General features: G+C 29.5%; 1 protein-coding gene and 1 non-coding gene across 2 annotated transcripts in view; both read right to left on the bottom strand.

Annotated features, from left to right (window-relative positions):
- Positions 1-5,957, bottom strand: part of LOC107441411 (uncharacterized) — a 65,417-nt gene extending 59,460 nt beyond the window's left edge. Inside the window, exon 1 of the mRNA XM_016054659.5 lies at positions 4,844-5,957. Within this exon, the coding sequence (XP_015910145.1) occupies positions 4,844-5,126 (283 nt within the window). The 5' untranslated portion in view covers positions 5,127-5,957. The remainder of the gene's footprint in view (positions 1-4,843) is intronic.
- A 7,591-nt stretch (positions 5,958-13,548) lies between these two features.
- Positions 13,549-13,621, bottom strand: TRNAR-UCG (transfer RNA arginine (anticodon UCG)). Its single transcript has one exon. It is a non-coding gene; the product is annotated as a tRNA-Arg (tRNA).
- Between the last annotated feature and the right edge of the window lie 8,999 nt (positions 13,622-22,620).

Here is a 22,620-nt window from a genome sequence, read left to right as displayed (position 1 = left end):
AAAAAACTAATGAATCGGAATAAATTAGTATTGCAACAAGTTTTGCTTCCTTACTTTTATATACGCTACGCGGTTCCTGAACTACATTGTCCTTCATCCGCATGAATTTAACGCTTCGTGGCTTAAGAAGCCTCTACAACCGCCATCTTGGATTATAAAATTTTTTATTTATGCTTTATCGATATATTTTTGTACTTAAACTTTTGATGATATAGTATTATTAGACAGCACAATACCGTTAAAAAAAAAAGGTTGAAAGTAATGGGGTCACTTTTTTAGATTAGGAGAAATAGCTCTTGGTAATTTTTAGAACCGCTATGAATTTTTTCCTCAAAACTTTAAAACAATATAATGACGCGATTTGTGGTTTTGAGTAAGTAATTTAACACTAGATTGCCGAAGGAAGTCATTTTGACTGCTTTTTAATTTCAATTACAAAAACAATGATGTATATAATGACGCAATTTCTTAGAATTTTGTGACTTTATTGGTACAACATATAATTTTTTTTATTGTTAATGTTTACTAATAACTTGTTATATAACTGTAAATAATATTAAAAAAATTTTAAAAATTAATTTCAAACAAATTTCTTTACACATTAGTTATTCTTTCACAATCCAGTCATTTTAACTGCTTTTCGGCAATATAGTTTCAGTCATATTAAGTTTCAGTCTTTCTAGTGTTAAAACTACGCGTATCTCAATTTTTAGATTTTTTCTAAAATTTAATTTTATTATAGTTTTTATTGATGAAAACTGATTTGGATTATCCTAAGCCAGTGTTTCCCAAACTTATGACTTCTGTTTAACCTTTCTGAATTTTTCGTACAGCTGTGTACCAATAATAAAAAAATGAATGTATTTTTTAAATCACAACTGGCTGTTGACACCGCTTACTATTAACTGTTAATTCTGAAAAAAAAAATAGCCAATAGAAAAATACGTAATCGTAAATTTTCACGGCTAGCTTTGTTTTTAAATAAAATTTTTAGAGATTTTCGTTTGTCGCGAGATATTTTGCATACGAACGCGTACCCCCGCTAAACTGTTCCCGTACCCTTGGGGGTACGCGTACCACACTAAGGGAAACACTGCCCTAAGCGATACTTTTGACTCTAAGTGCATAAAAACAAAGATGTTTATCAAAATCTTAAAAACAGGCAACTGTGTACTATTGAACTACCAATCAAAAACTGTTGATTGCAGAATTGTATTGGTCAAATTTTATCAGACAAAATAAATAATCTAAAATATTTTTGTGAAAATTAAATTAAAAGAATTAGAAGAACATATAGAATTTTTTTCCGACCACCCCTTCAACAGTTGAGTTCTATCGGGAGAGGAAGGGGCAGCATTGCGGTATTAGTATTTTGGTGCATTAGAGCAAATCGGTGGCCATTTAGTTCGCCTACACAAACTTACCGCTTCACGGTTCTACATAGTCGTCCCCATGCACGAACTCAGATCTTCGCGGTTCAATAGCATAATAGTTAGAATTGGCTATGCTGCTTCAAACACCTGGTAGTAATTGGAGATAACGGGGTATTTAGTATTGCTACCTATTGGGTGAAGAACTGACATCTACAGAAATAAAACTTTTTCTTTTTAAATTTATCCTTGCAATTTGATAAGGAACATACGGTACAATTTTGAGGCTTCTAATTTGGCTGGAAAGTGTTATTTTATTTCGCATTACTGTAAATTCGGATGATTATCCCTAATTACCCCAATAATTACAAAATATCAGGATGTAACCTTTTTAGTTTCTCCCCTTTTCTGTTAAGAAACACGTGATCGAAATTTAAGACTTCTATCTTTGTGGCAGACACTTATTTTGCAATTGTTGCAATTTCCCCGATAAATACAAAATATTGAAATGAAACTTTTCAGTTTTTCTATTTATGGTATACATGTGTTCTAAGTTTGAGATTTCTATCTTAGTAAAAATTCTATTCAGCATTATTGTAAATTAAGTCAATTGTCCCCATAATTACAAAATATCGAAAGGAAACTGTTTTAGTTTTTCTTTACATGTGAACACGTAGTAGAAATTTGAGGTTTTAATCTCAGTGGCAAATTTTAATTAACATAACTTTCAATTGCAAAAATACCCCCATTAATTATAAAATATAGAAATGAATCTTTTCAGCTTTTATATTTATCGCATGAAGAATACAAATTTGAGACTTCTATCTTCGAGTTATTTAGCATTAAGGCCAATTAGGCTAATTACCCCAATATTTAGAAAATATCGAGAGGAAAAATTTCTAGTGTCTCCTTTTATCAGATAATGAAGAGATGGTCGAAATTTGAGATTCCTATCTTTGTGGCAAGCTTTTATTTAACAAAACTTTCAATTGAGGTAATTATTCCGATGACTACAAAATATTGAAATGAATTTTTCTATTTATCTTATATTGAACAAATGTTCTACATTTGAGCGTTCTAACTTCATGGGAAATTGGAGAATTCGTGACGTGTGAGAGAGGACTAATTGCCCCTTAATTACCCCGATAATTACAAATTATCGAAATGAAATTTTCTTTGTTTCTCTCTTTATCTGTAGTCTTCTTGAGACTTCTTAGTAAAAACATGTTTTTTAACACTAATCCTATAATTACGAAATATTGAATTGAAACTTTTTTAGTTTTTATATTTAAATCATAAAGAACGCATGATTCAAATTTTAGCTTTCTATGTAAAGTGGGAGAATGAGTGGTCAGTGGAGATTTTGCCTTTTATATATACAGATCACATATTTAATAAGTTTTATAAGCAATTGTAATTAAATAGAACCTCATGGATATAACTGATATTAGATGAAATAGATATTTGTTAAACAGCAAATTACTTTTATACAGCTGAAAAAATTATATAATTTATAAGTTTCATGTTCATGTAATGTATATTTAGTTCCCCCCCCCCTCTTTTGAAAATCAATAACAGTCTTATATCCCCCTTCCTTTTTACTAGATAAAACTTATATTGATGCATGTTTTGTTAAAAGAGAATTATATATCAAATCTAATCTGTAAATAGGGCCAGGATAGCCTGGTTAGTAGAGCGCTGGTGTTCAACTCCAGCCGGTCGAAGACTTCCCGTGTAGCAAATGGTAACTGGTGCAAGTTAAATCTGTCGGGTCACAAAGTCCTCCATATTCCCATAACAAATTATACTTTCGGGGGTACTGGATTGGAAATTGATATTTCTATGGTTTAAGTCAAAATTACGATTTGTGGAGGAATGAATGTATAAATGGGTCCGCCCTATCACGGGGTGTGACGTATGGGTGTGGCAGAAGTCAAATTCTTGGCATAGATGGTGCTACTGGATAACAAGAACAATCGCGCCTGAAAGGTCAACGCATCCATTCATAAATAGAGCTAATGTTTAATGCTCAATCAATTGAGAAGTTTCCCACAAAGAAAGTCAAAGTATTGATTTAGTTGCTCGAAAAAAATAAGATGATGAGTCTTAATAAAAATGGATGAGTTCCACGTTATTAAGATCGATTAATAGTTAAATACATTTCCCAGAAAGAAATAAAAATCCTCTTTCCAATATTAAATCTTTCTTCTCTCTGTGTACACCACTAACTTGGTAGAGATATCAAAGTTTAACATTTACTTAAGCAATGTACGTTGTTGTATAAAATTTATTCTGAGTACCTTATATAAATAAGAGTATTTGTACAGCTTAAAAATATATTCAACGTGTATCAATAATTAAAAAGAAAATAATTTAAGTTGAAAATAATTTTATCATGCCAACCCTGATTATATTATCAGCAATTGCTTCAGTGCTCAAAATAATTTGAAAACAATTACAAATATATTAATAATTTTAAAGATTAATGTCTAGAACATGTACAACGCCACTTTTGAAATATAAAAATTTTGAAATATTGAAATATATAAATTAAACAAATCTCGTCACTTCAAATAAGGTCTTAAATAAAAATTAGAATTTAAATTTTCAGTTATAAAGAATACAAAATCTGCAACATTAAAAATATTCAGAATCTAGCTCATTTTTCTAAGATGAAATTTTTATAATTAATTAAATGGTGGTATAACTTTGCGTTCTGAATAAATATGATATAAAGCATTTTTATATATGTAAATATTCATAATATGAGGTCAATCAAATAACTGAAGTTAGCAATTAATAGTTAGAGCATTTATTTCAATCATTAAACCATTTAATACCTATAATGACAATTATATTATTATTATTATTATAATATATATATATATATATATATATATATATATATATATATAATTTATTAGTTAATTTAATCAGGCATGATAAAAAATACCATAAGAATTCTAATAGTTTTGGTGTCCAATTTGTCATCCGTATTTTAATGACATAGCATTTTAGCTGTTAAATCAATTGTTCTCTTCACCAAATGTTTGCATTTCACATGTTAATTCCGCCGAAAATATCGTCTGCAACTCAAGCAAATTATGTGATAAATGAGGAATAATTATCATTATTTGCAAGAAATAGATAACTAAATTTTTGTGTCAGCTCAGAACTTCAACTTCATGCTTAAAGCCATCGTTATTTATTTTACATTTATCAAACGGCATTGTTGCAAAAAATCTAGCTACTTATTGTAGTTAAATTCACGAGTTGAGTTAGCAATTATTAGTTGGTGCATTTTTCAAATCGACAATAGTTTCAACTTCTATCAACAATTTAAAAAAAAATAAATAAATAAGCGATTTAAGTTAAAATCTTTTAATCTAAATAGCAAAAAATATTTTTCAAATAATGTAAAATACTTAACACAATCAGTTCGGTCGAGCAAAATAGAAAAAATATTTACTTACGAATTTTAACTGTTTTGGCATCCAGTTTGTCAATAATGTTTTGGCAGTTTTGTATTTTAGTTGTCAAATGAGTAGTCCTCTTGATCAAATGTCTGCATTCTACATTGATTCCACTAAAAATATTGTCCGCTACTCTAGCAAGTTGTAATATATGGCGAATGGCATTAACCATTCGCTTATTAGCAGACAAATAAACGTCTAGATTTTCTGTTTTTGAGCGTAATTCAGATTTCTCATCTTCTTGTTTAGAGCCATTATTTATTATACATTTATAAAAAGGCATTGTTGAGAAACAAACATCGCTAAAGCTTTAATTTCAAAATCTTAAAGTCCAAACAGTTCAGAAGACAAAACCAAAAGTTATTTTAAGAGCAAAATAATTTCAAGTAATTAAATTAAAAAAACGCAGAAACTTTTTTTTTCAGGTTTTCACTAGTTAAATTTAAATTATACTTATCATATTTAAAACAATCTTCATCGTAAAATCTCAGAATGCATTCTTAATCTTTCCAGCCCAAATGAATTCGATGTTATTAGTCAAGCTTGTTCAGTCAACGAGATCTAAACTTTCAATAACACGTGTTTCTGGGTTTGTTTTTCAATGATTTCTTCAAAATTATGAAATCGTTATCCTAGTGATTACGCAAATAAATCCTTGAGGAAAACTAGAGTAATGCACAATCCATTTTTTTGCAAATTAGCACTTTTAAAGAGACGTTTTCCAATCAATTCAAAGTTCCCACTTTTCGCGTGTTTACATTCTAAACATCTGCTACGCGCACCACCTGCCTTTCATCTACCAGACACGTTGAAAAAGTCCCAAAAAGTGATCTGAGCAAGTTCCACTTCCTGCTACCTCTCAGGTAATAACAATGAAAGCAGATTTCCATGTTGGAAGGGCAAAGTTCACTTTGACTGGAATGTCCTTTCTCTTCGAAGCTGTTTTTTTCTCTGTCTTCGTGTTTGATTCGAATTTTAGAAACGCTTACTCATCAAGTTTATTGTTAATGTTCTCCGTTTAATGCTATTTTAACTAGAATATTCTTACGGTTTTGCTTACTAGAATCTATAATGTTCTCACATTTCTGCTCAAAGGATTATGTACTGTTAGAATATATTGTTCTACTTTATTATATACTGTTATCAGTACCGACTTTACGGATGGGCAGTGTCCGGGGTCCCTCAAGCATTCAGGGGTAGTTGAAAATCTTATTCTTATAAATTGTATCAAAAAATAAAAATAAACAGCATTGCATTATATAATTTCTAAAATAAATGTATTTTTATGTAAAAAGTGTGCATTTTTATTCCCCCCCCCCACCTACAAATAGTGGTTGATTATCATGCAATTATTTGAACAGTTTATCACCAAGAAAACCTTAAAAGTCAAAACTCTGTTTAGTATTTAGAATGAGTTAAATAAATTAATAATTGAAAGAGTTTAGAATTACAAGGCACTAAGGGACAACAACTTTTAAACTGGTTATGTCTGATAAGCATTGAAAGATGTTTTAATAACTGACTTTCATAGTTTGACGAAATAATTAATACCTTTGGAATTTTTTTTTTTATTTCTTATACCCTTATGTTTTTTTTTAAAATTTAATTATCTTAATTAGATTCTTGGTTTTGAAAATTATTTTCGGAATCGATCGTCAAGCACTTATTTCAATTGCACTGCAGAGTAGGTAAATATTTAAGACTGATTTTGGCTTAGGTCAGCGAGAAAAAGGGAATCAGTAGAGAGAAGCTCCCCCCCCCCCCGTTTGAAATGTGCTATTTCTAGCAACAGGCATAGACTTTATGTGGCGAGGGGAGTTCTTCCTATAGGCTAAGTATACCATATTTACATGTTGTTGCTTAATTCACGGTGCCTGTGTAGTTATAGACTGTCTATGGAAAGAACTCCCTTCGCCATTCGTCTGGAGCAGTGGCGGTCACTATGGATGCAAAGTTTAACTATTTCAAGTAGGGGTCAATATTTAAGGCTAGGATCAGAGAGAGAAAAAGAATCATAGGAGAGTAGAGTTCCTGATTTCTAACTTTCAGTTAGAGAGCTGCGACAATGGCTTCAAAAATTGTTCGAAACAGTAGGGTTACAAAAGAGAAAGAGATAGTGGAATGATTACCATACTTGACGACTCTTTCTCTCACTTTTTTCCTCCGTTCTTAGCTTGCTCAGTAACTTTTATTATTAATTTCATTTTTTGAAATTTTTATTTAAAGTATTATGTGATGTTTGAATTAAAGATTTGACTCGGTCTTATAAAAAAGAATTTAAAAAAAAAGATCTTAATAGATGAATAGCATTTTAATTAAAAGAGTGAGTTATTGATAAATTAGATTGATAACAGTTTTTTTTCTATATTTTTTTAATTTTAACTACTTAAATAAGTATTTTAATTTTAATATAAATAACCTTTCATTTTATTAAAATGTTTGTTAACTCAATGGAGTCTTGATGTCCTTGAGGTGAAATCCCAATAAATGAATGTTCGCATCGAGGGTAACTTGCAGTCAAAATTTAAATTACTTTCCGACTAGCTAGAGCACTCAAAGCTTCGTGTCTGATATCAATGCAAGGTTCAATAAATTTCCCCCCATTACCAGCAGAACCCTCAAAGATAATTTTTCGTCAATCTAACTTTCCGATTCCTTGAAGATTGGCTAGAGCTTTAAAATTTTAACTGAAGCTCTATTCTGGATTACAATACTATTTATAATCAGTTCCCAGCCACTACAAGCAGAATTTAGGATGTGATTATTGCGAAAGGTAACTTATCATATTACACATTTTTGACCACTTTCTGATTAACTAGAGTGCTATCATTATAAGAGTCCCTCTTCGTTTAACAATACAAGTTTCAATCCCTTCCAAAACAATCAGAATTTTTCATCATGCATTGCTGGTAAAAAGTTTCGCCCACTTTCTGAAAAAGTAGAGTATTTAAACTTCATCTAGAGATCCGAGCCTGATAACAAAGTAAACAATGATTATTTCCCGTTAATTATGCCACAAGCAAAACTTATCAGCATATTATTACTACAAGAAATTTATAGTCAATAAAAAATTTAACAACTCTTCGATTAGCTAAAGTGCTTACATTTTTAATGAAACTGGATGATATCAAGTTTTAATCGTTTTTGATTACTGTATGCAGACTTTAGAACAATTTTGATTCCTATATGCAGACTTTAGAAAAATTTGTCTTCTAACCGAATTTCGGCCTCTTTCCATCCAGTTAATGTGTTCTTAAATGAACTGAAACACTGTTACATGGAAATGCTTTTTTAAATTATTTCTTGACCTACTCACGCATAATTTAGATCGTCAAATAAAATTTATCATCAATTTAAATTTTGATCTCTTTTTGGTTAGTTATAGTGCTCAAACTTCAACATGAGCTCCGTGTCAGCTGACAAAAATCATTTTCTAAATAGGTCAAGGTAAATTTATAGCCAAACGAAATTCATTCCATCTTTATCTAACAGGCATAAAACAAAAAAGTAGAAAAAATAAATTAAAAAACATTGAACTACGTTTTTCAAGTGGATGGAAAAATTAGAAAGTAATTCGATTTTGTCATACGAAAAATGCTATGAGCAACATTTCGGTAATTACCTTCCATCACCACCGAAAATTTTCTCTATATCTTTCGAAAGTGATGAGCCTTACTTTTTTAGTTTCCAGTTTGTTAAAAGAAATTATTTTTTCATTTTTCCCCCCAAGTTTTTTTTTAATTATAATAATTTTTTCTCAATTTCAATTTTAAACTGAGTGAAATTATAGTCATTGAATTCTTTAATGAAATAATTGTGTCATTAAATTCTGAAAATAAATTTTAAATATAGAGAAAATGAATAGTAACAAAACTTTTGGCAATGCTGAGAAAATTCTTTCACTCAACTTTATCAATGAATGTTGAAAGCTTAATTTTACATCTAAATATCTCAATAATTGCTTATAATATATTTAGTAATTTATAATATATTTAGAGTAATACATATGTAATGTATTTAACGGGGCAACACAAATAAGTTAATTCTGCAGAAGATGGAATTAGTCGAATTACGCTATATAAATTTTCAATACTGTCTTGATTTTACATGGGTGTTAAAATGAATGATTTTTCCAGAAGTAAATAATTCTGTAAATGCAAAATCTAATTAGTTGTATTCGATTAGTAATATAATTAGTATAGTAATCAATAGAACACCAGCCTATATTGATTTCGATGCATGAAAATATTCGTAGGATTTCTTTAATATGACCAATATATCACTATACTTTTCCCCATGGGGTAAAATGATCACAAAACTTTAATTACTTATATATTGCACAGTTTTCAGCGAATTTATTTCAAATTTTAAATCGAAAATTTATTTTAAATTGCTCTTAAAATTTTGTTTAATTTTATTGAATATATTAAAAGCTATAGCAAAAAAAAAAAAAAAAAAAAAAAAAAAAAAATTAAGACGAAAAAAATATTCTTTTATAAAAATTTTTATATCTTCATAAATATTTAAGCTAAGTTTACGAAATTTTGTGTAATTATTGCAGAAAAAAACCAAAACAATTGTTACAAGTTTATAGCTACATTTTTTGGCACAGGGTGTATAAAAACACTAATTTCTGTTTGTAATATAATGTAGATCCCTCAAATCTCTAAAAGTTTTAAATTTCATTGATATGTTTTAGAAATCAAAACATTTCTGAAGTTATAAAATGATTCTTTACGTATTTCTTGAGAAATATAAAAAAACGTATTAATACAGTAGTGTTTCCATTATTTTGTCACCCCCTGTATAAAAGGAAAAAAGAAAAGAAAGAATAACTCGGAAAATTAAGAAAAATAATAAGTTTTATTTACTGAGCATAAGCTGCAAGTCTATAGAACTCATAAAATCAGTTGAAAATAAAGAGAAAAAATGGGGAAATATAATGAAGATCAATAAAGAGAGAAAAAGAAAAATTATAAAAACAAAATATTTTAAAAAATATTCAAGAATTTTATTTAAAAAAAATTTAAAAAGTCAAAAAGCAAAATAATGAAAAGACATAATCTTGTCATCAGCTCACACGATTATAGCCGCAAAAAAGAGTACTTTCTTATATTGTATTAATATAGCCAAAGCAAAATATATCAATACAATAGTGGGAGGAGCTCCCTAAAAATTGAAACGAACGTGGAACAAATTGCTTAAAAAATACAAAATAAAACATCTCAAGCAAAACATTGAAAGTAAAAAGCAAAAGAAAAAAAAATGCTGAATAAAATACAAAGTGTAATACATAAAGCGAGTAGTGAATTCAAATGAGCTGAGACATACCGGAATCTTTCAAAAATGATTTAAAATATTTTCGTAACAAGTTTGCCAGATTACAAAACATGAAAATAGAAGTGTAAATAGAGGATGGAGGGCCTTCTTATGGCGCGTTCTTACTGAAATACTGAAGCGTGTTTTATTAATTAGTTACCTTTGATTGGCCGGAACAGGATACTGTGATCAAGGAAATTATATTATACTGCATAGTTCAAGGTTGATTATTAATGAGGTTGATTTTTAATTATACAATTTTGATGATTTTAAAGAAATTAACATTCATAAAAGAAAACTATTTAAATTTTTTTTGAACACTTTCAGTTATGGATTTGCCCGAATTGGATTTGCAGATTTATCATCTGCAAATTTAGTAAACAAAGAAATTTTTAATAAATTTATTAATATTAATAACTTACAATTAATTCAATGATTTTATATCGAACATAATTACATTAGATGGGTGTCCATAGCTTTTTTTTTTCTTCAAATTTTGCAAGAGTTAGTCTATTTGTAATTTTGGATGAATAAAGAAAGTACGTTAGTTTCTGTCTTGATTCTCAAATGGATTAAAAACTTTTAAGTTGGTAAACTATATGGAAATGAGAACTACATGAAACATAATTCGAAAAGAAAGCATCGGACAAATGTTTTTGACAAATAAATACGAAAGATATCAAGGAAATTATCGTAGTACATTTCTATACAACTGAGAGGAGAGGAAGGGGTAGAGTCAAGACATGGAACCAGTCTTCTCCCCAGATGGCGTGTTGCGATCTCAAATTATACATTTGTTTATTAATTTGATATATGTGCCTTCCATTAGTTTCTAAAATTATTTAATTTTAAAGAATAACTGTATTCTAATAATCATGTTAAGGATTGATGTTAATTACTAATTAATGGCAGTGTATCTGACACGTCCACCATTACGTTTCATTAACGTCATCAAGAATTAGTGTAGTGCTGCCATCTTTAGATCGATTTTATAATGACTAATAATTTCTTTTAATTTCAGAACCACAACTAGCTTAGCGTTATTTCACAGCCATTACTTTTTGTTTACTTCTGTTTGAAACTCTTCTTCGCTATTTAGTTTATTTTCCTTCAGATATAAAAAACAGTTCTTTTCAAAATTAAACCTCTTTTCTCTGATACAAATTTTTAAAGTGTTTTCTTTTTTTTTCATAAGATAAAAATAAATTTAAGGTTTTTTTAAAAATTTCAACACAAAGCTAAATACATATATAGGTATTTCAGGATAGATAACTGTTAAAACATTCGCTTAAAATGTTGACTTCCGTAATATGTTCCAAAACGCATATATATTTAAATAATATTTCTAGTTTAATTATTCTTGTATTTATAACATAGAGAAAAAACAATTATCTTACTTCTTGAAAATATATAGTATGTTGGAAAGTTTTTTTAAAATAAAAATCTAAACAAAGAATTTATTTCATATATTCAAACTTAATTTAAAAAAGTGACATACTTTAAAGTTGTTGACTTTTTAAAATATTCAGAGTAAAAAATTATACAATTATATTGATTACTTCTAACAACTTACCAATAGATAATTATGAAAATACATATATTTTTAATGAAATTTCTAATTTAAATATTCTTAAAAAAATGACTCTGATTTTTTTTATTTTTATTGAAATTAAAAGTAGAAAGAAAACAGGTTGTCACTAATAAAAGTAGTAGGCTAGACTAAAATTAAAAGAAATTTTCTTAAAATTTGTCAATATCATAAAATATTCGCTGTGTAAAACTAAGAGCATTCTCTATTTTTTAAAAAAGATTAAGCTACGAAAAAAGCTTTCATTTTAACTCTAAATAAATTTTAAAATCGTACGAAACATGACAGATTTCATGAATAAATAAATTACATCTATTTTTTAAATATATACTGTTATCAAAATATATTTAGTATAATCAAACTCCTGAAGATGACAGCACTACACTAATTTTTGATGATCTCAATGAAATGTAGTGGAGAGTTATTATTTTTTCAAAAATTTAAGTATCGCCATCTATACGTGAAATAACTACACAGTTAAGTATGATTGTTCACGTGATTGTTCACGTAATGAGACGATACCGAACAATCATCTACATTATCATTTTTATTTCTTTCATTTCATGAGGTTAACAGAAAGGGCGAAACCTACAATATTTCATGCAAAATTAAAAGAATTTATAAATACTATAATTTTACAATTATTATGATTATGAAAACTTTCAATTTAAAAGGATTTCATAATTTTTTCTTAAAAATGTTTAATGTCTATTCAAAAATTTGAATAAATTTGAATTATATAAATAAATAAATAATGTAACATAAATATTTAATCTATGAATTATAAGTTTAAAATATGTTTTCGAAGAAGTGTAAAGTGTAAAATAAAATGACACGGTTGGGATGGAACTGCCGACCTTTTGGTCAGGAATTTAGATAATCGTCAGCCTCTTTTGATTTGTGAAAAAAAATAGAACCTTATTTTCAGTAGTTTCAGAAAAGGTCACCTATTACTAAAATATATAGAACTGTATTCACCAGCAAAGTAATTTACTTATTTGCAAATACAAAATCCGAGAGTTCAATCGTCTCTGAAGAAAAAATACTTTTAATCCTTAATTTTCCTAAATAAATTGATGATGTATATTTACTGAACTCTATTTTTCGAAGATCGTTGCCTAAATACAGCGAAATAAAGATGGCTTGCATTATTCTTGAATTTTAAGTGATTTTTCTTTTGTAGAAAATTACAAAAAATACAATTCTGCAAGCAACATCTCTTGAAAGATAGTTGTGTTGAACATTATGCATTTGTCTGTTTTTAGATTTCTGAAAAATGTTTCAGAATTTTTGTGTTTTGCGATAAAGAAAAAAACGACATTCCGATCGACAAATTGTCAAACGAATTCAGACAAATCGTTAATCATCAGTTTAAAAAACAAAAACAAATTATAAGAATGTAGACAAATTTATAGTTTTAAATCATGCACAGAGCATCACTAACAGCATAATTTTATTGCTTAACATTTTTGAGAAAAAATTTATTGTATTTGCTAAGATGCTAAGTCATTTCCCACTTTTCTTGAAAAATATTGAACCATTGAAAGATATTTTGTAATCAAATATTTATTAAAAACGAAAATAAGTAAAAAATTTAATCTAAAATTCAAGAAGGGAAGGTGAGGGACATACATTTACTAGCTATCAAAAATTTTGGCATAAACGATGCTGGATATTGGTGTGAGCTCGGTATTTGGCGAGTGTACTAACAAGTCATGAAGATTCACTGACTTGCTGGGTAAAAGTTTTTATAAAGCATGTTAATTTTTAAACATTGGTGAAAAAATGAATTATGCTGCGTCCGTGACAGGACTCGAACCTGCAATCTTCTGATTCGAAGTCAGACGCCTTATCCATTAGGCCACACGGACTTCATCCGAGATGGAAATTGATCTTAAATACTATGTACAAATAGTGGCGTCACCTGTGTATACGTCACTGTCATTGCAAGTAACTATCGTTTGGAAATGAAATGGTAGAATTATTGTATGATGATGCTATCAATGAGTAACAGCCATACATACAAAATTAATATTTTAGTATAATTTATAGTTGTTAATAATTATAGTCCGTTATAAATTATTTTGATAACAAAAGGCGCATGATTTTTTTTATATTAAAATATTTCAGTAAAACAAATTTAATTCTCGCCAATTGAGTTTAGAAATAGTTATACTAAATATTGATAGTGGCGCCATCTAACAATTTAATTCATGTGTAGAATTTTTTGATTTTTCTGAATAATTTTTTGACTCCAAAACAAAAGTTTTCGACAAGAAGTTAAATGTTTTAAAAAAAAACTTTAAAATACGCCGTTTTCGTATATAATATATTTAATATATAAAAAAAGTAATAAATAATCCACTTTAAACAGTTAATCTAAGCATTTTTATTGCATGGTTTTGCAGTTTTAATAATTTCATGAATAAATTCCATAAACTTGAGCTTATATGTTTCAAGTGAACTTATATATTTTTACATTAAAAAAGGAAAATCAGAAAGGAATATTACATTTTTTTAGAAAAAAGGTGTATAAAAAAGTACAATCATATTATGAATGTGTTGTGTTTAAGCAAAGATAATTTCAAAATCTAGAATTATTAATGCTGTTTAGTTTAAACTGATTGTCACACAAGAGTTAGATTAATGAGTTGTAATAAAAGATAAGCTATAAAGTAACCTAATATACAAATCAAAATCATTATATACTTAATTTGAACGCATTTGCTTCGTTCGATGGATTGAACGAAGTATCGTTCTTTCTATTGGAATTTTGCTCAATATTTTAAACAAATTGATGTGTAGAATTTCAGTAATATATAAGGATAAATTATAAATTAGTAATAAGTCTAATTAGTCTATATAATAATAAGTCTTTTCTCATAGTTTTTTCTTTTTTAGATTTTTCAAAATATACCATAGTGACTTACTTCAATAATTAGCAATTTCAAAAATTCATAAAAACGTGTTTTATTTTATTGTTATATGAGGTAAAAAGTGCAAATCTTTCGCAAATTTTGATATTACATAAAAGTATAATAAAAAATAATTATATGTTATAAATATAATATAAATATGATAAAAATTCTGCACAGAAAAATCGGTATTTTTACACAATTAATAAATTGGGGAATAATTTAAGAAATGGTTCTAATAAAGATATAATAATCTTTCTACGTATAATAACTTTTAGACGGTAACTATTTTTCTATTACGAAATAATGTATAAAAGTTTTTATACATAGTTTTTAATACTTATTAGACATTAATTATACAATTAGTTATAGTGCTTTGACATTTCTTTGTCTCTTGAGTAACTGATCTGCATATAAAATTAAAATGTACTTTATATTTAAGGGCTCTAAGAGATTTGTGTAATCTATTTTAACCTTTTTCAATCAAATCAGTACTTTTGTGAGTTAAGAAAAGCAATTCAAAAAAGTATTTATTTGAAACAATCACTGTCTTTATTTATACTAAGAGTTTCAACTTAAAATAATTGTTAAAACATAAAAAGAGAATGTTGCATCAAAAGAATTGCCGAACTATTTAGTTGTAATTCTAAAGTTAAAAAAAGCTCGTCCTATTAAAATGTAGTTACTTTGGGGATAAACATTATTTCCGACATAAATACCAAGAATTATTAGTAACCTTGTAATTCTGAACCCAACCCAGATGGCAAGGAAACTTCTGGATCAAGCATCGTGACAAACTAGCCTTCGTGGAGGACTTTTCTGATGAGACTAGCCCGCATTTATGTTACATGGAGAGGTAAACCACGAAAACCTCCAACGGCTAGACCAACAGCAAGGGGATTGTAACCCATGATCCGTCTACCACTGAGAATATTTTACGATAGCATTGTGGTATATGCGTACCAGGAGCAGAATTCGAATCATCCAGTCACAGCTGAGATTCGAATATGGGTCTCCTCACGGGGAAGCGAATGCTCTTTCCCTTGATTAGACGTTATTATCTTTTGTTTTATAACCGTCGTTGTACAGTCGACACAATTTTTAGTTTACCACTACCAATGTTCAACTCCGTAGTCTTGTCATTTTGAACCCAATCCCGAAAACAAGAGAACCCCTTCAATCAAGTATCGGGAGAAATTTGCCTTCGTGGAGGACTTTTTAATGAAATTAATTCGTATCTGCGTTACATGGAGAGGAAAACCATTAAAGCTTCTACCACGGTTAACCTGACGTCAAAGGGACTCTTCCTCCTGACGGGAGCGCGTACCTGGAAATGATCCGTCCAGCCCACGTCTGGCCACCAGTAAGATTTGCCACATCCCTTAAAAGCGGGAACGCACTCGGGGTCAGTAAGTATTTATTTAAAATCAGGGAAGTTATTCAAGAGATTTGTGACAAGCGGATGATAAATACATTACCAATCTTACAAATCTTTACAGTGATAAGATTTAATGTTGCTTCTTGTGTCTCTCTTTAAGTTAGATGTAGTCTTTCTTTCATTTTTTAAACAAGAAATTTAAGAGAAGTTGAGAATTGTAAATTTGTTATTTGGATAAAAATACTTTTAAAATTATCGTAAACATAAAATCACATTATAACACATTTTTAGGACTACACTAGTTAAAAATTGTGTGACTTAGTTATTTCCCATATGAAGATATCATTGTATTATCTCATTATAGAATCTCACAGTATTATCTTATTTCAACTACTATCTTAATGGTTCACCTAAAGTTCTAAATAATCACTTATTTTTGTAGGTCTTCAACAACCATTTCATTTCTTAGGAAAATATTATTTAAAAAAAAACTAAAGCTGATTCTATCCTACTTTCCTAAAAGCACTTTTGAGCGACAACCAAATGTAAAAGAAGAAGCTCTAAATAATCACTTATTTTTGTAGGTCTTCAACAACCATTTCATTTCTTAGGAAAATATTATTTAAAAAAAAAAACTAAAGCTGATTCTATCCTACTTTCCTAAAAGCACTTTTGAGCGACAACCAAATGTAAAAGAAGAAGCTCTAAATAATCACTTATTTTTGTAGGTCTTCAACAATCATTTCATTTCTTGAACACACGAAAAATATTATTTAAAAAAACTCAAGCTGATTCTATCCTACTTTATGCTGAGTCTCTCAACCTTCTTTACAGCGAATTCCCTCAGATAACCAAATTTCCGACCAGAATGTTAAATAATATACACGTGCCTGTTTTCCAAATCTCTTGCATTCAGGCGACTCATTTTTAGCAGTCCTTTATAATGTCATTTTTAATTGAAAGTTATAATTATATACTTTTGAATTTTCCATATAGATCAATTTTTTCATTTAAATACCGGCAAAAAGTTAATCTGGGTTCACTGCAAATGCTGTTCAAAATAAGCGCATGAAATAACAATACTTAAATAACAGTTCATTAACAAAAATGTTCACTACAAGTGTTATGTCCTGGGTTCATTGTAGCAAGATTAGACAGTATTTTTTATAACATTTTTTTTTCTTTCCTATCTTAATTAACTATTAAGAAACTTCTTCTGAAATTTCTTTATATCGCCGATTTTTAAGTTTCACTATTTAAGTATATATAGAGCTAAATATTAGACCCTTTTATTTAAGGTGTTTCATTAAATACATGAGTTATCTATGTATCGCTGACTGTATATTATTTCATAAAAGGTCTCTTTTAATACAAAACCGGCTCTAATTCCCACCTTTTTTCCCACAGCAATCGTGAACATTTTCCACGAATTATGAATATAGTTGTTAGTGCAACAACAAATAAAGAATTTATACAACATGGAGAGAAAAAACACGAAAAAAAAATTAACAAGAAAAAATATTGCGTATAATAAAACACTCAACAAGTTCATGATAGTCCATCATCAAAGAAAAATCATCAGGGTTCTGCCCACAAAATTACTATCCTAATTGATTCCTCTCAAAGGCAAATAAAACATTTTTTATTTCTTTTTTGTTTTAGCTCCTTTTGGCCTCTGGGTCAAGCGACCTTGAAAAAGGGCAAAAAGCCCGCACGGTCGAGATTTTGCTCAGAGCTATTTACTCAAACAATTATCGCCCAGTGAGTTTATACCCGTCTTACCCACACCCCCTGTCAAGCACAGCAAGAAAAAGGGGGCGTTGACAAAATCTTGCCTTGTATTATGCAATAAAATATAGGTTTCGTTTCGAATTCGGCCCCCTATTCAAAAAAAAACTTTTTCTTTCTGTTTATCACATAGAGTTGACATACTATCTCAACTGTATGGTTTATCATCATTTTTTGATTGACGCTACGCTTGTTAAAAAGAGATTTATCTAACAATCCTACATAATAGCCCTGTTCTGCCAAATCGTTTGCAGTTGTCAGCTTTTTTATTCTTTTTTATAAGGACAATTTTCTTATCCAAAGAGATTTATGACTTAGGTTATTTTGAACTTATTCTTTTTAGCTACTTCAAGAACTATACAATTTTTTTTAAATGAAAAAAAATTGCTGTTACTTGTAAAGTAGTAATATATATCGGTTCTACCTTCAGGACAGTTTTCTTAAAGTATTAAGATATATATTGGGATATTTTGAAGTCATTAATTTTTAGCTAGTTTGCACATAAAACTTTATAAAAATGTTCCTTTTTTTATTGTAAGGAAAAAATACTTTTCACTTATCTTGCGTTAAATTGTTTTCAATCCAACTTCTTTTCATTATTTTATGAAGACTGTTTTCTCATGGTCCCAAATGACTTACGATTGCGTTTTTTTTTTTAAATTATTTTTTTAACTACCTTACACACAAAATGTTATTAAAATATTATTGATTTTTTTTCTTTTCCAAGTTTTTCAGTCTTTTATACAGTTTACTTCTAACCTAATTAGATTTATAATTAGGTTATTTTAAAACTAATTTTAATAGCTATTTTACTAAATTTTAGGAGAGAGAACTGAGAACTTTATTCTCCGAAAAAATCGTTTTCACTTGAAAAGAAACAATTACTCTTTACTTATTCTTCCAATAAAATTTATAAATGCGTACTACGACAGGTGGTGTGCATCAAATAAAACAATTACATTTCGTAATTAACTTTTTTTGCCTGAATGAAAAATTTAGGAAAAAATTCATTTGTATTAGTTTCAATTAACATGTAATAAATTCTTGATTATCATTAGCAAATTATCTGTGGTTTGACTCGAGAACAAAATTTTATGACAAAATTCTCATAGAAGTAAGAATTTTGTAGCGAAAATTAGCTTACAAAATACAATTCAACAATATTTGTAAAAGTAATACGTATACTTAATAACTGATGACGAAGAGTACCTCTCAAAAAAGGAGGAGAAAATAGTCCTTACAAACTTGTGAGGATTTTTTTCCTTCTCAAAAATTTAAAGCAATGAAATTATGTTTTTAGCAGCTTTCGATAAGTAATTTAATACTCTCTGGGTTTACATTTTTAAAAAATTTTCTCTTATTTTTGTTCAACCCGATAAAAAATAATTTGGATGAAGGTGAAAAAAATGTTTAAATGATCAAAAAAAGATATTTTTTAAAACTGAAAACAGTGTAAAGTCTAAAATATTTGATGACCAAAAGGTAGGAAAAAAAGTTTCTGCTATGTTTTTGTTATGACGTGGACATTTCGACGTTTCTGTTATCAACCCGCACAGCACACAAAATCGCAGAAATGTAAAAAGTACATAACAGTTTAGAAGAAACGTAACAAAATTCGGAAATTGATAATAAACATGATTCTGCAACATCGCGATTGAAATTTCATAAGAACGTGTTTACAGAAACATTTCTGCGACTACTATTTGTAAGTTTCCTCTGTGTATGCACAACATTTGACTTAGGCCTAATGAGTTAATATATGTATATGAAAGTATGTATGTACATTATAGATATTTACTTAAATTTTAGTAATTTTTTTAAAAAATCTGTTTGTTTTTGAAATTTCTGCTTTAGCTCACTTACTGAGAAAAAATCTATAACAACCTTAAATATTTGGAGTCTCTGGATCAAAATCTCATCTCTTCATCAAAAATTAATAAAGAACTAAAAAGTATTGAGAAAATGAAAATCAAAAAATTAACTTAAAATCAAGATGACGAGGAAAAGGAATCTTCATTTCCTCATCATCATAATTTCCTAAAAATAAAGATAAAAATCCATTCATAAAAATCTAAAATTTGAACTGCCGAAAATTGATCAAGTCTCAAAGGTTACAAGTCTCAATTGATCAAGTCTCAAAGGTTACTTCAAACATTTAATAAGACTCTCAATTAAATAAGACTATCAACTAAAGCGAATCAGATTGACAGCGGAAGTAACAATTTATCTACAACTGGTTGTCATCCAGCTGTCACCACGGTTAATTCCTGTTAATGTATTGAGTCAAATTGAATAGTCCAAACGGTGTTATATTTAGATGAATGTTATGTTTGAAGCTGCATCAAAAATTCTTTTTGAAATGTTGACAAAATGTAACTACTTTTTTATTCGAGATATGAAGAGTGCTTGCATTCTGTTACTAAGTATTTGATACTGGCTACTGTGGAGATTTTGTCCGTATTTAATACTGGCTGCAGCGGAAATTCTGTCCGTATTTGATACTGACTGCTGTGAAGATTTTGTCCGTATTTGATACTGGCTGCTGTGGAGTCATCATTTAATGTTAAATTTTTGATTTGCGTGGAAAATAAAGGGGTCTCTTTATTAGATTAGGAAATCTCTTTTAGAATTTCTATGGATTTCTCCGTAATAAAGTTATGCTTTTGAGTAAATAATTTTAATATACACAGTTGTCAGTTTTTAAATATTTTCAAAGTTTATTGCAGTTAAATAATAAAAACCGAATTGGATGATGCTGAAAATTTTTTTTAATGTTACTTGCACAAAAATAAAGACAATTATCAAAAATTTAAAAGTAGCAACTGTATACTTATAAACTAGCTTTCAAATAGTGTTAATTGCTGAATGGGTATAATTTTGTTAGATAATATTAATAAAGAATCTAAAATACCGTTTATATATCAAATTCGGATAAAATTCACCCTAAGTATATTTGTGAAAATCAAATAAAGATATTGAGTTGCGTTGAGAGGCCTCTTAAGCGTCTTTCCAAAGATGATTGTTGGCAGAAATGTTTTATTTATTCGATAAAATCTTTGATTTATATCTGTGTTTAATTTATTTATCTGTAGCGGAAATCATTCTATTCAAGATAAACATGATAAGAAATGCTACTAAAATTTATTACTCTTGGTTATGGATGTCAATTTACAGACGATATAAAAATGGTGTTTTCGGAAATAATTCAAGCCTGGTGATTGACTTTAAGAGCTTAGATTGTACATAAAGGCTCTATGTAGTGTTAACTTGGAATAATATTTGACTTGTTCGACATCATATTCGAAGAGAGATTACGCCGCAAAATAGTTACTATAAATTTTGTTCTTCTCTGTATTGAACTAAAACACTTGATCATTGTAAATATTTTTTACAAAATAAACAACTATTGATTCCAGATAAGTTAGCTGTCCATTATATTCTGTGTTTCACAAGTATTTGATCAGTATATATGAGTACGAGTATAGAATTTATTCAATAATTTGCCTTCTTAACATAGATACTATAAACTTCATCAGTAATTCAAGGCAAAACATGTTTCGATTCGATCGATTTATTTCGATTAAGTTTGTTTCTCCGTCAAAGGCAAACAAGGGAAACACTGGGCTGTCCAGACAGATCCTAGCATCTTCAAGAAAATTATGAGAAAGACAAAACTTAAAATTGGTTGGTCCGTCCATCGGGCCAAAGAATACTTAAGATCCTTAAGGTGTTACAAGTGTAACGCATACGGGCACATGGCTAAAGATTGTCTGAATAATGAAAACTGCGCAAACTGCGGTGAAGAGGGGCATAAGATGAACGAGTGCAAAAAGAAAAGTAAATGTGAATTGAGACTTCGCAAACAAAAAATACGGCTCAAAACTAAATGTTAATCACCCAGCAAGACAAAGATCGTGCCCATCCAACCAAAGGGCGATTGCAGTATTAAGAACAAAGATTTCATACTGATTATTCCCCAAATTTTGTGAGTTGACTATGGCGGTCCCGCAGTGGACTGATCATTAAAACACGGTTCCCAGCAGATCACCGAAGTCAAGCATCACTGGCTACGGTCAGTGTGCGGGTGGGTGACCACTTGGATCAGTCTGCGTAGGGACCGAGGGTGTGCGGTATTGGTCCTCGTTAAATTGTGCTACCGTAAAGTGCTCGACTTCGCGCAGGTCGTCGGGCTACCGAAGCGGGGGTGCCATCCCCTCCACAGAGGATCAAAATTGTGATGGCATGTCTTCGGATCATCCTCCGGGATGTTTCCCAGACCGTCGCCAATAGCCCATTGTGCAGCTCTAGTGCGACGTAAATTAACAACAACAACAACAACATTGACTATGGCGTGCACCACCCTTTCCGGGTGCTTTCAAATTTTATTTCAAATTGTAATTTTCATTTTATTTCATTTTATTTGTAAGACCGACAGGTTGTCGGTCATTATTTCGATTGTAATTTTTAACAAATGTTCAAAATGGTTTCAGAATCTTCCAGTCAGAGGATGCCTCGATGGGTCGTGGAGTGGCGGCTGTCTCTCAGTGCCACACTCCTGGTGAGTCGTCTGCAGCTGAGTATGGCACCGCCGCACCCGACTCGGGATTGTCCCTTTCGGTCTCCTCTGTCCACCGAGCGACTGTGTTGCTTTTTGTCGGGCGTGACTCGGGCCATGGAACTTCGTGTCCATGCACCGCTGGGTCCACCGACTGATTCGAGGATTGCTCCAACGATGGTCTACAGTATTTCCTGGATGCCCCCAAAGGGGGCGGGTCAGGGTTAAGACGTT

This window comes from Parasteatoda tepidariorum, chromosome 12, assembly GCF_982258835.1.
Source record: "Parasteatoda tepidariorum strain Cologne lab strain chromosome 12, Ptep-v5.0, whole genome shotgun sequence".
Lineage (NCBI taxonomy): Eukaryota > Metazoa > Arthropoda > Arachnida > Araneae > Theridiidae > Parasteatoda > Parasteatoda tepidariorum.
The sequence above is the reverse complement of the archived record's forward strand: the minus strand, read 5'-3'. Positions and strand labels throughout refer to the sequence as shown.